General features: G+C 41.7%; 2 protein-coding genes across 2 annotated transcripts; one reads left to right on the top strand and one right to left on the bottom strand.

Annotated features, from left to right (window-relative positions):
* Positions 1 to 342: 342 nt before the first annotated feature.
* LOC120047974 (F-box/LRR-repeat protein 12-like) lies at positions 343 to 3,441 on the bottom strand. The gene is made up of 3 exons (XM_038993612.1): positions 3,302 to 3,441; positions 3,114 to 3,189; positions 343 to 2,221 (listed from the first exon to the last, which is right to left on the bottom strand). The coding sequence occupies exons 1-3, from the start codon at positions 3,400 to 3,402 to the stop codon at positions 1,193 to 1,195; spliced, it is 1,206 nt and encodes a 401-aa protein (XP_038849540.1). The 5' UTR covers positions 3,403 to 3,441; the 3' UTR covers positions 343 to 1,192.
* A 957-nt stretch (positions 3,442 to 4,398) lies between these two features.
* Positions 4,399 to 13,338, top strand: LOC120047973 (COP9 signalosome complex subunit 6). The gene is made up of 10 exons (XM_038993610.1): positions 4,399 to 4,466; positions 5,277 to 5,402; positions 5,730 to 5,861; positions 6,154 to 6,242; positions 6,450 to 6,512; positions 10,020 to 10,067; positions 11,851 to 11,965; positions 12,058 to 12,150; positions 12,407 to 12,507; positions 12,777 to 13,338. Exons 1-10 carry the CDS (start codon positions 4,424 to 4,426, stop codon positions 12,915 to 12,917), a joined length of 951 nt encoding a protein of 316 aa, XP_038849538.1. The 5' UTR covers positions 4,399 to 4,423; the 3' UTR covers positions 12,918 to 13,338.
* The last annotated feature ends 1,727 nt before the right edge of the window (positions 13,339 to 15,065 follow it).

The following is a 15,065-nucleotide window of genomic DNA, read 5'->3' as shown; positions in this document are numbered from 1 at the left end:
ATATGTCAAAGTGCTGTACAGAAACCCAGCCTAAAACCGCAAACAGCAAGCAATGCAGGTGTAGATGCACGGTTTTGTGTTGCATTATTAGGTTAAGCTATTGTCTTATGGCTGTGTGTCACATTTGAGGATTAAAACTGTTTTAAATGGTCTTCATCTCTTGTGCACATTGAACTACTTGTACAGTTTATTATTTTATCATGAAAGAACATTGACCCCCCCTCCCCGACATATCATGGTATCCCCATGTCCTTTCCTTTGTTCTGAATTATTTACAAAGCATATAATGGAGTTCAACCCTGAAACATTATTCATAGATGATCATTTCCCACACACATAAAATACATTGTGCCATTTTTATTTACCACAGTTTCTTGATTGAAAAAGGTTAACAGTTTTCATTTCTACTTTCTCATAATTAATACAGATAACATACTGCTTTGGAGAATCACACAACTCAAGTGGGGATAAGTGTATTTTTCCAGTTAGCAAAACATATAGTGGGCTACAGCAAATTTTAACTGCAATGGTTTTGAAATTGCATAATACCCGCAACGTACTGATAACTGTCCAAGCTGTTATTTAAACACCCCCCCCCCAACCAAAATCTACTTCCCTCAATATTTCCATTCACAAGATAGAATGAATGTACAGATCAGCTGCCGAGAACGGAACTTCTGCAATTATTGAGCTTGCCATTAGACGCAACGCAAGCAGTACAGCAGCTTTCAATGATTTCAAAGGAAGAATTCCCTCAATGGCTGATGGCAGTGCTGGACGTCCGATGGCTGTAGCAGGTCCATTACAGTACATGATTGAAGTCATCATTTATTGGTCGCTGCGATGCCTCTCTGGTGTACATTTAAAACAAGCTTTTAAGTTTAACCACTTCCTTACACACATTTAGACTAAAAGAGGAACCACCACTTATCCATTGCGGATGGGAATACAGCAAACAGGTGCTTCCTCTCATAATGGTTTAATGGGAGTCACAGGAAAGGTTAACTGTCCCTTTGTTCAATAGCATAGCTGTAAGCGAGTTTAAAATTGTTGTTGCAGCTTTCAATTTTTTTTTTTTTTTAACACATATGTGAATGAAGGTAAAGCATGAGTTTGCAACAGGCTGAATTGAGAGGAATGTTTTACAATAGTAGAATAAGGGCCCAGATGTGTAACAGATCCAGTATGTAATCTAGTCTGAGGTTATTGTAACGGTGCAGTTGGTAAACACTAGTGCACATTGTGGCAGCAGAGCAGCAAGTGAGCGGCGCAGACTTGGCACAGGGTCATTCTCTTCCAGTTTATCATCACAACTATCTGTGCCACCCTCCCTCCCCTCCTCACCCTCTCCCTGCCTCTCCACCTCCCCCTCTCTCTCTGGTGTCTTTGGGCAAACCTGGAAGAACACCTCGCAGAACTCCAACCTGCGCAGGTCCCGCAGTGTCCTGCAGCTACGTAGCACCTGCATCTCTCTCAGCTTGCAGCATCTCAGGCGCAGGCGCTTCAGGTCCCTCAGGCGGCTGGCGGACAGCAGGCCTGGTCCCACCTCCTTACCGCCAAGGCTTAGTTCCTCTAGGCCCAGCCAGCCCACTCCGAGCCCCAGGGAGGCCATTTGCAGCTGGGCGCCCGGTCGCCCAAAGTGCCCTATCTCCAGGTACTTGAGCCTGGAGAGCCCGTTTAAGCCCAAGTCAGTTTCTTGGGCGGCACTGCGCCTAAGGCCTTCCGCTGTGACACGAAGGACATTGCGGAGCTCTAGGCGGCTAAGCCTTAACCAAGACGCCAGACTCTGCAGGTGCTGGTCTGTGAAGGAGGGCACGTTGTCAAGGACCATCGTCTCAATGGCAATCCCTGATGTGGAGGCAGGCACTTTCCCAGTTTGAACACGTCCCTGTTGCTGAGTAGCAGCAGTTGATGCCATTCCAGCTTGTTTCTCAGGACTGAGTGGGGTCTGGGTGAAAAAGCCCTGTGGTAGCTCGCAGCCACGCAACTCTAGGACCTGCAGTGTTGTGGGCAGGAGCTGGCAACTGTGCAAGCCTCTCAGGTCTGCGTGCAGCAGGGAAAGACTACGCAGACGGGGGCACCTGGAGGACAAAGCCTTAAGCCAGGACTCTGAGAGAAAGGCCCCACCTCTAGCAGAGAGCAGCAAGCCACGCAGCCGCAGGCATCGGAGCCCAGTGCCCAGATACTGGCGTAGAAGAACCCACAGCATGCGCGATGTCACCTGACCCAAAATGGACACCAAGGGCAGGAAGAGCAGTTGAAGAATGAAAACATCCAATGAGGGAGAGATGGGGAAGAAACAATGCATCAGTGTTTGAGCGATAACTTGAAAGTTCTGTAGAGTTAGCTGGTCAACAGGTAGGAAATAGGCAGTGCTGGGGAGTAGTGAACTACATGTAGTTCAACTAGTAATTTAACTACATGTAGTTCAACTAGTAATTTAACTACATTTTGCAGTAGCTTGGTGGTAGTTGAACTAAATTCAAATCTAGGTAGTCTTTTCAGTAGTTCATTACCATATCGCTAACTACTAGAACGACACTTTTTTGCAAAAAAATTAAGTGCGTTTTAAGTAGGCAATCATTTCCTTTCATTTTCGGGATTCAACCTTCCTAATTCTCACTTGAAACAGTTTGTGTTTAATAGGCTACATTACGTTAACATATGACCCACAAAGTCATCGGTCTTGCAATTTGTAGCCTGACACTTAAAATGATACAATTTCACAAAATAGTTTGGATGTAGTGAACTACTTTTTCAAAGTAACTTTAGTTAAGTAAACCATATTTGTCTTAAGGGTAGCTTTAGTGTAGGTTAACTTCTTCTAGTGTTAAGTAATTGGTAGTTTTGTAAATTATACACATTTTCTGGATGTAAGCCTGCAATGCAAGTATCAACATTGCATTTTGTTGCAGAATGTGAGAGGTCTCAAACAAGTAGCTATCAATAATAAAATCATGTCTGCTGAAATATCATTGAATGTAGAACCTGATAAACATGGCTATATCACAAAATGGCTGACGTCTTTAGACAGACATGGTAGCCTCAGAAATCTTTTCATGACAAGTCTTGAAATGGTAAGATCAACATGCAATAATGGACACCATTCTTACCCCTTTCCATGCAGTTAGATCAACAACTCGCCATAGTCTTTGGTCTTTTACAAGGCGTCTCCATCTCTTACACACCCTGCAAATACAACACATGAATGACATGACAAAGAGAAGTGTTCTTCAAGCTAACATTGACGTTATCATGAAAATTGATATTGAGCACATTGACTTCAGCTAACTTGTTTTACCTTCCAGTTCGGATGAGCTCTCGCACACCTAAATATGATAAAATATCAATTAAAATGTTCTCTGGAAAGTAATCGAGGGTAGAAGTTCTGAAGTCTGCCATTTTGTAAACAAAAAGTACCGTCGAGTACACGGACAAAATACACCGACGTACCAAAGTTGCATTCAAGTAATAATCCCCGCAGAAACGGGTGCTAAAGCTACAACGTTCCTAAACGTTCTGAAATACTACATGCTCGAAATTAGCACATTTTATGTGACCGTACCAGATATATATAATGGCGTAAACATTTCAAATAATAAATAAGCATAACACCGGCATAATTTCCAAAGCATGTATCACCAAAACTCCTGCGTAAATGCAGCACACACTGCCCCTTACATGCTGACCACACCGGACACGTTGCGTGCGCGAGCGTCGCAAAATAAATTTAGGATTCCATGTTATTCAATTATTGCACCCAGACTGCTCGCGTGCGCCAACGAGCGTTTGCAATGCCATGGGCTAAAAATAGAAGTAATTCCTATTTCTGACGCAGATCGCGCTGAAAGTCCTGCCTCTCCCATCTCCTCATTGGTTTATAGAAGCAGGTACCCACATGCCATCTCCTCATTGATTATATCCACGTGGGTGATTGAAAGACGAAATGTTTTGCCGGTTGTGGTAAAAGTGTAGATGCCAATCACCATATAAATTCAAAGATGAAAAAGCCTGGAAGGAGGAGAGATGACTAGAAACGATTCAGTTGGCCATTTTATGTGTGGATTAATTGTCGGAGTAGAAGGCCTTGTGCATTTCAGGTAAAATAACAACTCAATGTTTATATCCCAGGACAAATTAGCTAGCAACAGCATGCTAGCTATCTAGTACAAATTAGATAGCAAGTGCAAGCTAACTAGCTAAATTGCCATACATGTTTAATGCTTTTCGACCTGTCCCCAAATTAATGTCATTGGTTCAGAGTTTTTTTGTTGATATTTTAACCTGCGTGTCGTGATCACGTTTGGTGTGGGGGGACAAAATAAATTTATGCACGATGGCGCACGTGCGCGTTGGGTCGGTGTTTGCGTTTGAGAAAAAACGCCTCGTTCTACTGGGCTTGCGCAGCTGTAAGTCGGACAAGATGGCGACGAGCAATGGTGGTGGAATGGAGGTGGATGGGGCAGGTAAATCAATTGTGCTTTAAAGGAAATTATTATCTGATTATGATAAGGTTGTATACATATTGTGTAGGTTTCAACTATACTCCTTTGTCGATGGTGTTAGCGCATTTAGCTTGCCATTATTTCGCTTATGCGTTCTCTAACGTTACTACAGCGAGGCTACCTAACGTTAGTTAATTTAGAAAAGGTGGCTGTCCAGCACTGTGTATATTAACGTTACTGGTATATGCAATTTCCAAACAAGTGCAGTTAATATTTGCTAGTTAACAAACTAATTCAACCGCCGTCACATATTGATTGGTCCGTCCGTATTACCTAACTAAACATCGGCAATGTAAACAACTAGCGTTAGTTTATCGATTGCTAACTAGGTAACAGTTAACATGTTAAAGCGTTAACTATTTTGCCTTAACTAGTTTTAATAACAGCGCAGTAACAGGTCCTCTATACCTAGCGACCTATATTTTTCAAAGCTGTTAGTAAGTTTCATGATGACATCTTTTAAAATGTGGATTGGGATAGCATTGTTGAAAAATCATAGCTTTGATGTGTAGAATCAATGTCATTTTTTTTTATTTAACTAGTCATCACTGTAACGTTACTCTTCCTATAAAGTTAGATTACTCAAATCCACCCAATTCAACTGCACACTGATATTGTAACAATCGTCTAAAGAAAATAATATTATTAAAGACAAGAACAAAAATGCTTTGTTTTCTCTGAGGCAGGTGTTCGTGTTAAGGCCATATTAGCTACGTTTGGCTTTAGAGATGACCAACAATAAAGGAAACCCACCTTCTCTCTGTCCCACAGCCAGCCCCAGTGTTATGGTCTCTGGGGTCACCGGCAGTGTCTCTGTTGCCTTGCATCCTCTCGTCATCCTCAACATCTCAGATCACTGGATTCGCATCCGCTCTCAGGAGGGGCGGCCCATGCAGGGTATGTGAGCTGATCAGTTTTCAAGAATACCGATAGTTGTATACAGTCTTATTTGGCATGGAATAAGGGGATGAGAGATATTTACATTTTTTCAGTAAATTGCTCTGTAAATGTCTAAACTTCTTTAGAAGTATTTCGACTTTAAGACATTAATTAAAATAGTTAAGACTCTACAAGAGAACCAATACCTCATCAGTGGGGAGGGAATCATACATGGGAGAGGTTAGAGTTAATGACACAATTTCAATGGACTTTGCTATAGCCTACATGTGTATCCATTCCAACCATCTGCCTAATGTTGCATTGCATCCTTTCCTTCTCACCAAGTGATCGGCGCGTTAATCGGGAAGCAGGAGGGTAGAAACATTGAGGTGATGAACTCCTTTGAGCTGCTTCATCAATTGGTAGATGACCGAGCACACATTGACAAGGAGTATTACTACACCAAGGAGGAGCAGTGTGAGTCTAATTTCACTAACCTACCATACAAAGAAAAAGTCAGATGTCACTCCCCATTGATTACTGTTGTGATTGAAAATCAAGTTGTGATTGATTGATGTGCCGTGTCATGGTTTCCCACCATCTCTGAAGTGGAAAAATGTCATAGTAGGCTTGTACCTGAAGCCCTTGGTGTTATAAACGGAACTGAACCTCGGTATAAGTGCTGGTCTAGGATCAGTTTTGCCTTTTGGGTCACAGTGAATAAGATTACATTAGTGGGGGGACCTACTTGACCTCTGCTTTCTTTCAGTCAAACAGGTCTTCAAGGACATGGAATTCTTGGGCTGGTATACCACAGGTGGTCCTTGTGACCAATCAGACATCCACATTCACAAGCAGGTAGGTGGAGCAAAGGAGAATACATTTATTTTCCATGTGGTTGGGCATTTTCCATGGGAGAGAAATTAGAGGCATGATAAAAGTAACTGTTACTGTAATTGGTCAGTGAATTGTTGTGATTTGAAAGATTTAAATATCAGTCATTTGAGGTTATTTGGCCAACTGTGTGCTGTTTGCTTATTGGCTTTTCCTCTCTTTTCACTTCAGGTGTGTGAGATAATTGAGAGTCCTCTCTTCCTCAAGCTCAACCCGATGACCAAACACACAGATGTGAGTTTCTCATTTAGATTTTTTTTATACAATGGACGATATACAGTTGAAGTCAGAAGTTTACATACACGTTAGCCAAATACATTTAAACTCAGTTTTTCACAATTTCTGACATTTAATCCTAGTAAAAATTCCCTGTCTTAGGTCAGTTAATATCACCACTTTATTTTAAGAATGTGAAATGTCACAATAATAGTAGAGAATGATTTATTTCAGTGTTTATTTCTTTCATCACATTCCCAGTGGGTCAGAAGTTTGCATACACTCAATTAGTATTTGGTAGCATTGCATTTAAATTGTTTAACTTGGGTCAAGCGTTTCAGCTAGCCTTCCACAAGCTTCCCACAATAAGTTGGGTGAATTTTGGCCCATTTCTCCTGACAGAGCTGGTGTAACTGAGTCTGGTTTGTAGGCCTCCTTGCGCACACACGCTTTTTCAGTTCTGCCCACACATTTTCTATAGGATTGAGGTCAGGGCTTTGTGATGGCCAATACCTTGACTTTGCTGTCCTTAAGCCATTTTGTCACAACTTTGGAAGTATGCTTGGGGTCATTGTCCATTTGGAAGACCCATTTGTGACCAAGCTTTAACTTCCTGACTGATGTCTTGAGATGTTGCTTCAATATATCAACATAATTTTCCTTCTCATGATGCCATCTATTTTGTGAAGTGCACCAGTCCCTCCTGCAGCAAAGCACCCCCACAACATGATGCTGCCACCCCCGTGCTTCGCGGTTGGGATGGTGTTCTTCGGCTTGCAAGCCGCCCCCTTTTTCCTCCAAACATAATGATGGTCATTATGGCCAAACAGTTCTATTTTTGTTTCATCAGACCAGAGAACATTTCTCCAAAAAGTACGATCTTTATCCCCATGTGCAGTTGCAAACCGTAGCCTGGCTTTTTTATGGTGGTTTTGGAGCATGGGCTTCTTCCTTGCTGAGTGGCCTTTCAGGTTATGTCAATATAGGACTCGTTTACTGTGGATATAGATACTTTTGTACCTGTTTCCTCCAGCATCTTCACAAGTACCTTTGCTGTTCTGGGATTGATTTGTACTTTTCGCACCAAAGTGTGTTCATCTCTAGGAGACAGAACACGTCTCCTTCCTGAGTGGTATGACGGGTCTTATGGTGTTTATACTTGCGTACTATTGTTTGTACAGGTGAACGTGGTATCTTCAGGCATTTGGAAACACGACACTTTTTTTTCTGAGGTCTTGGCTGATTTCTTTTGATTTTCCCATGATGTCAAGCAAAGAGGCACAGCGTTTGAAGGTAGGCCTTGAAATACATCCACACCTCCAATTGACTCAAATGATGTCAATTAGCCTATCAGAAGCTTCTAAAGCCATGACATCATTTTCGGGAATGTTCCAAGGCACAGTCAACTTGGTGTACGTAAACTTCTGACCCACTGGAATTGTGATACAGTGAAATAATTGTTGGGAAAATTACTTGACTTGCCAAAACTATAGTTTGTTCACAAGAATTTTGTGGAGTGGTTGAGAAACGAGTTTTAATGACTCCAACCTAAGTGTATGTAAACTTCCGACTTCAACTGTACAGTACCAGTCAAAGGTTTGGACACACCTACTCATTCCAGGGTTTTTCTATCTTTTTACTATTTTCTACATTTTAGAATAATAGTGAAGACATCAAAACTTTCAATTAACACATATGGAATTCATGTAGAAACCAAAAAAGTGTTAAACAAATCTAAATATATTTGAGATTCTTCAAAGTAGCCAGCCTTTGCCTTGATGACAGCTTTGCACACTCGTGGCATTCTCTGAATCAGCTTCATCTGGTAGTCACCTGGAATGCATTTCAATAAACAGGTGTGACTTGTTAAAAGTTAATTTGTGGAATTTCTTTCCTTAACTTCATATGGCTGCAATCCCGGTAACGGGATCGATATGACAACAGCCAGTCCAAGTGCAGGGCGCCAAATTCAAACAACAGAAATATCATAATTAAAATTCCTCAAACATACATGTGTCTTATACCATTTTAAAGGTAATCTTGTTGTTAATCCCACCAAAGTGTCCGATTTTCAAATATGCTTTTCAGCAAAAGCACCACAAACGATTATGTTAGGTCACCACCAACTCAAAGAAAAATTCAATTATTTTTCCAGCCAAAGAGAGGAGCCACAAATTGCACAAATAGAGATAAAATTAATCACTAACCTTTGATCTTCATCAGATGACACTCATAGGACTTCATGTTACACAATACATGCATGTTTTGTTTGATAAAGTTCATATTTATATAAAAAAATTGGAGTTTACATTGGCGCGTTACATTCACTAGTTCCAAAAACATCCAGTGATAGTGCATAGCCACATCGTTTCAACAGAAATACTCATCATAAATGTAGATAATAATAGACAATAATCTGAGTACAGAGCTCAGAACAAAAGTCAAATTAGCCGCCATGTTGGAGTCAACAGAAACCAGAAATTACATGATAAATGTTTCCTTACCTTTGATCTTCATCAGAATGCACTCCCAGGAATCCCAGGTCCACAATAAATGCTTGATTTGTTCGATAATGTCCGTTATTTATGTCCAATTAGCTACTTTGGTTAGCGCGTTTGGTAAACAATTCCAAAGTCACGAAGCGTGTTCACTAAAACGTGACGAAATGTCCAAAAGTTCCATAACAGTCAGTAGAAACATGTCAAACGATGTATTGAATCAATCTTTACAATGTTGTTAACATACATCTTGAATAACGTTCCAACCGGAGAATTACATCGACTTCAGTTGAGCGACGGAACGGAGCTGCCTCTCACGTGAACGCGTGTGGTCAAAGCATGGTCACCTCATGGCAGTGGTTACTTATTCCTGTCTCCTTCGGCCCCCCTTCACAGTAGAGTCATCAGACAAAGTTCTATTGACTGTTGACATCTAGTGGAAGCCGTAGGAAGTGAAAACTCATCCATATCTCGCTGTAATTTCAATGGGAGCTTGGTTGAAAATCTACCAGCCTCAGAAAAAATCCAAACGGGAAGTGGAACTTCTCAGGTTTTTGCCTGCCATATGAGTTCTGTTATACTCACAGACATAATTCAAGCAGTTTTAGAAACTTCAGAGTGTTTTCTATCCAATACTAATAATAATATGCATGTATTAGCAACTATGACTGAGGAGCAGGCCGTTTACTCTGGGCACCTCTGTGCACCTTTCATCCAAGCTACTCAATACTGCCCCTGCAGCCATAAGAAGTTAACATATTTTTGGTTACTACATGATTCCATATGTTATTTCATAGTTTTGTTTTCTTGACTATTATTCTACAATGTAGAAAATAGTAAAAAATAAATAACCCTTGAATGAGTAGGTGTGTATAAACTTTTGACTGGTACTGTATATATTAATGTGAAACATTATTCTTAAATTACATTTTTAGTTACTTTTATGTCGGACAGTTACATTGCTATGATGCGGTAGAGATAGCTTTTCTACATGTGGTAATTGAAGCTTTTGTCCTGTCTCCCCCAGCTCCCTGTCAGTGTGTATGAGTCTGTCATCGACATCATCAGTGGAGAGGTAACTCAAGCTCTCCTACCACACACACACCAGGGTTTCCGTTAGGAAAATGTGGCGCTGGACAACGTAACCGGGAAGATTTTAATTTACCGCCCATTTGAGAAATTTCCCGGACCCATATGCTTTGGGTGCGTAACCCATTAGGGTGTCCGACCATGGTGCTCAGAATGACAGAATTCACATTTAGATTATGGTAATTAATCTTAACAAAATATGCAACTCCTGTAATGAAGCAGCCAATAAAACGTAATTTTCAAACATTTGCCAAAATGCAATTTGCGGTTAAAAAAACGCCATTCTGAACACCACCTGATGCCAGTGGCATATGACAGAGATTAAAATCTCCATTAGAAACTTAGAAAGATGGTGAATCTAATGACGCAACAACTAGGATGGGTTGCTAATATGACTAGGAATGTGCCTTTTGCTTCTGGACAAGGAAAGAAAGTTGATATGAAAACCAATAGAACAGGAGAGAAATGGCATATGAGGGAGTATGTTGTAGATGGCAGCTGTGGCGAAAAGTCTAGCTGATTGAGTGGCGGCTGTCAGTGAAAAGCATCTAAAATATGTGAAGATAATTCGTCTTAATTTTAAATGGTGAGACAAGAAGGGTGTGTGTGGCGAAGATGGCCTATAGCTGCGTCTCTCCAGAAGGCCTGCGCTCTGCCCCCCCTCTGCTCTCCAGAATGCACTCAGCTATCTCCTGCCAATTTTTGTGCATTCGTTGTTCCATTGTGTGAATTGTTTGCTCTTTGATTTGTTTATTTTGATACATTCCCCATTACATATGTCACCAGTAGTAAATGTACTGTTAATCCCTGTCATTTGGTTACATTAATTTCTGTTAATGCATTTTGTTACTAATTAAGCCTACAATCATTTATGTTCTCATTCTCAGTGGAAACATTGTTTCCAGAGTTCACAACCAGCTACACTTGTGAGAAAGAAGTTATGGTTCATTTCATAACCATCATTTTGGAGTTTTGTATATTTTGTCAATGTCTTTAATTTGAAGTGCTCCATGTAAGCAATGAACATGGGTATGGTTTTTCTGTCTTGAGGGAGAGCGCACGCTTTGAAGTAGCCTACCTGGCTCAAATGTAGGAATGTGCCCTTTTGATTTTGATTTCTGATTGTCTTAACTCACCACAGCCACCATTAATAAGCTGAGCTTCTCAGTCATTTTTTTCCGTCACCTCACACAGGAAGTCCATTGCGCAAGAACAGCTGTCTGACCCGAGCTCACTGGTGTGCAGGAAACTCTGAGGGTCCTGAATAGGCTAGTTAATACAATGGTGCAAGTTCGCTAGAGACAGCTTCAGTTCCATCCAGCTGGTTGATTGATTTGATACAATGTTGCACTTCACTAGCGATAGCTCAAGTCAGGACAGATGGAAAGGGAGGCAGACCGGTTTAGTAGAGAGATCAATGTGATTGAATGAACCAGAATTGTTTTATGTATTTTGAGTTAGTTGACAATGGGAGTTATTGGCCATCTGAGTTCCATGTGCTCATTTAACCACCAATGATCACGGTGTATCAATGTGTCCATATGGCAGAGGCTGCTGCTCTCCCATAGGTGGGTGATGCGCTGATAGCCTGCCTACCATTGTTTTTTTTCTCTCCTGGTCAATTTGGCCAGCAACAATTGTATTTATAGGCTCAGTTTCTCTTTTTTTCTTTTTTAAGGCAATTACTGGCTAGTGGAAACACACCACTGTGATTAGTACTAGTGGCTGATTTGTAAGCTTGTCTGTCCTTCTGACTTGACCAATCCCAGGCGACCATGTTGTTTGCTGAGCTGGGGTACACTCTGGCCACAGAAGAGGCGGAGCGAATTGGAGTGGATCACGTGGCTCGCATGACAGCCACAGGCACGGGGGAGAATTCAACAGGTAACTAGTTATGGTGGACAATGGTTACCCCCCACTGTCTGACAGGCATTTTTTTAAACACCCTCTCCATTATGTGTGTCTCTTCTGTTCAGTGGCCGAACATCTCATAGCACAACACAGTGCAATTAAGATGCTCCACAGCAGGGTGAAAGTCATCTTGGAATATGTCAAAGCAGTGGAAGCAGGTGAGAGAACTGCTTACTCTATCGTGTGATGAGGGATGAAATAATGCATGTTCAAGTGAGTCTGGAAAGAAGATGCTGTTACTAATATAGATATAATTTCCAGCCCTTGCTTTAAAAAGAAAAAACATGGTCTTTCAACCCTGTCTCTTCTCCTTGGTATATCCCAACTGTATCTTATCTTACCTGTTGTTGTTGTGTGTATATTTTTCCCTCGTGCTCTCTTTTAACTCTCCCCTTCTGATTTGGTACGACCCAGGAGAGGTGCCATTTAACCACGAGATCCTCAGAGAAGCCAATGCTCTGTGCCATAGACTGCCTGTTCTCAGCACCATCAAATTCAAGACTGACTTCTATGATGTGAGTCATCCCCACCTAGGCACTTGGCAAAACTCAGCTCTTGGTGTGAACATGTGTGCACCATTGTTTTTAGATTATTGTCTTGGTAATGTGATAATCTGCCAAATTGGCAGGATAATTAACGTACGTTGTTTTGAATGAACTAAACCTTGACAAAATTCCTTCTTTAAATCACTCAATAAGGGTAATGATTTGAGAATGCTTAGACAGGTTGGATTGGCAGAGTACTGTAAAAGCATATTAATCTCCTTGCTTCTCACTTTTTTCAGCAATGCAATGACGTGGGCCTCATGGCTTACCTAGGTACCATCACTAAGACCTGCAACAGCATGAACCAGTTCATCAACAAGTTCAACGTCTTGTACGATAGACAGGGCATCGGCCGGAGGATGAGAGGACTGTTCTTTTGAGCGACACAGAGAGAAAGAGTGATTGGAGGAAGAGATGGCGAGGTCTCAAGCACCTCTTTTCCATTTGTTTGTCTGTATTTTATGTTAAGTAACACTTGTCTCACACACACACACACACACACACACACACACACACACACACACTCAGATACCAGTGAATGTTGTTCTCATCAAACCAGTTTGTTTACAAAGGTAGCAAATGCTAGAAGTGTCTCAAAGGCCTCCTGTCTATACCAGAAAATCACACACACAAACAGGAAGAAGGAAACCGTGTACAAAATCACTCACATTTTCACTCGCACTTTGACATTTGTCAGTATGCACATTAATGAATTCATGTACATGAACAGAAAATACAATTTCCGCTTTTTCTTTGTTTTGTTGTTCCATGTTTCTGTAAGTAAATAATCTGAAGATTTTTCTTGGGACTTTGATTTTTGTTTGTCCACCAATAAAAAGTAAAAATAAGGCCATTTTATCAATTTAAATTATAGCTAACAGATTCATATTCATTAACAAATATATAATTAAGCAGTAAGGCCTGAGGAAGTGTGGTATATTTCCAATTAATTGCAGTTGTGCGCAACGCGGAGTGCCTGGATACAGCCAGTAGCTGTGGTATATTGGCCATATACCGCAAACCCCTGAGATGCCTAATTGCTATTATAAAACTCGTTAACAACGTAAAGAGTAATGTTTTGTCATACCCATGGTATACGGTCTGATGTACCACGGCTCTCAGCCAATCAGCATTCAGGGCTCAAACCACCTGGTTTATAATAACACAGTAGTGCTTCCGTCCATCTCTAGTGAACAGACACGAGTAACAACTGGTATCTGACACTATTACTCAAGAGCCTTGTTTATACCTGGTGCTGACGTGTGTCCTTTGTCCTGATCTTATTCACATTATGATTGTGCCCACATTGTAGCTATTGCATTAGTAAAATGTGTCTGCATTGTGACCAGATATCCTGGCCCTACATGACCAAAAGTATGTTGACACCCGCTCGTCGAACATCTCATTCCAAAATCATGGGAATGAAAATGGAGTTGGTCCCCCGTTTGCTATAACAGCCTCCACTCTTCTGGGAGGGCTTTCCACTTGATGTTGGAACATTGCTGAGGAGACTTGCTTCCATTCAGCCACAAGCGCATTAGTGAGGTAGGGCACTGATGTTAAGCAATTAGGCCTGGCTCGCAGTCAGCGTTTCAATTCATCCCAAATGTGTTCGATAGAGTTGAGGTCAGGGTTCTGTGCAGGGCAGTCAAGTTCTTCCACACTGATCTCAACAAACCATTTCTGTGTGGAACTTGCTTTGCGCACGGGGGCATTTTCATGCTGAAACAGGAAACCGTATGCTGTAGCATTAAGGTTTCCCTTCACTGAAACTAAGGGGCCTAGCCCGAACCACGAAAAACAGCCCCAGACTATTATTCCTCCCCCACCAAACTTTACAGTTGGCACTATGCATTGGGGCAGGTAGCGTTCTTGCATATGCCAAACCTAGATTCATCCGTTGGACTGCCTGATGGTGAAGCGTAATTCCTCTCTAGAGAACGTGTTTCCACTGCTCCAGAGTCCAATGGTGGTGAGCTTTACACCACTCCAGCCGACGCTTGGCATTGCGCATGGTGATCTTAGGCTTGTGTGCTGCTGCTCGGCCATGGAAACTCATTTCACAAAGCTCCCGATGAACAGTTCTTGTGCTGAAGTTGCTTCCAGAGGCAGTTTGAACTCAGTAGTGAGTGTTGCAACCGAGGACAGATGATTTTTACACGCTTCAGCACTTGGCGGTCCTGTTCTGTGTTTGTGTGGTCTACCATTTCACGGCTGAGCCGTTGTTGCTCCTCGACTTTCCACTTCACATTAACAGTCCTTACAGTTGACCGGGGCAGCTCTAGCAGGGCAGATATTTGACGAACTGACTTGTTGGATAGGTGGCATCCTATGATGATGCCGCCACGTTGAAAGTCACTGAGCTCTTCAGTAAGGCCATTCTACTGCCAATGTTTGTCTATGGAGATTTCATGGCTGTGTGCTCGATTTTATACACCTGTCAGCAACGGGTGTGGCTGAAATAGCCAAATCCACAAATTTGAAGGGGTGTCCTATACTTTTGTATATGTAGTTTATTCTTTCAAAAT

Source organism: Salvelinus namaycush, chromosome 5 (assembly GCF_016432855.1).
Source record: "Salvelinus namaycush isolate Seneca chromosome 5, SaNama_1.0, whole genome shotgun sequence".
NCBI lineage: Eukaryota > Metazoa > Chordata > Actinopteri > Salmoniformes > Salmonidae > Salvelinus > Salvelinus namaycush.
This window is presented reverse-complemented; position numbering and strand designations above follow the sequence as displayed.

Coding starts and splice junctions, on each gene's coding strand:
- LOC120047974 (XM_038993612.1), bottom strand. CDS start 3,402: ATGGCAGACTTCAGAACTTCTACCCTCGATTACTTTCCAGAGAACATT. Junction 3,190..3,301: donor GAGCTCATCCGAACTGGAAG/GTAAAACAAGTT, acceptor TTGTATTTGCAG/GGTGTGTAAGAGATGGAGAC. Junction 2,222..3,113: donor ATCTAACTGCATGGAAAGGG/GTAAGAATGGTG, acceptor ATTTTGGGTCAG/GTGACATCGCGCATGCTGTG.
- LOC120047973 (XM_038993610.1), top strand. CDS start 4,424: ATGGCGACGAGCAATGGTGGTGGAATGGAGGTGGATGGGGCAG. Junction 6,513..10,019: donor CGATGACCAAACACACAGAT/GTGAGTTTCTCA, acceptor TGTCTCCCCCAG/CTCCCTGTCAGTGTGTATGA. Junction 12,151..12,406: donor TGTCAAAGCAGTGGAAGCAG/GTGAGAGAACTG, acceptor GGTACGACCCAG/GAGAGGTGCCATTTAACCAC.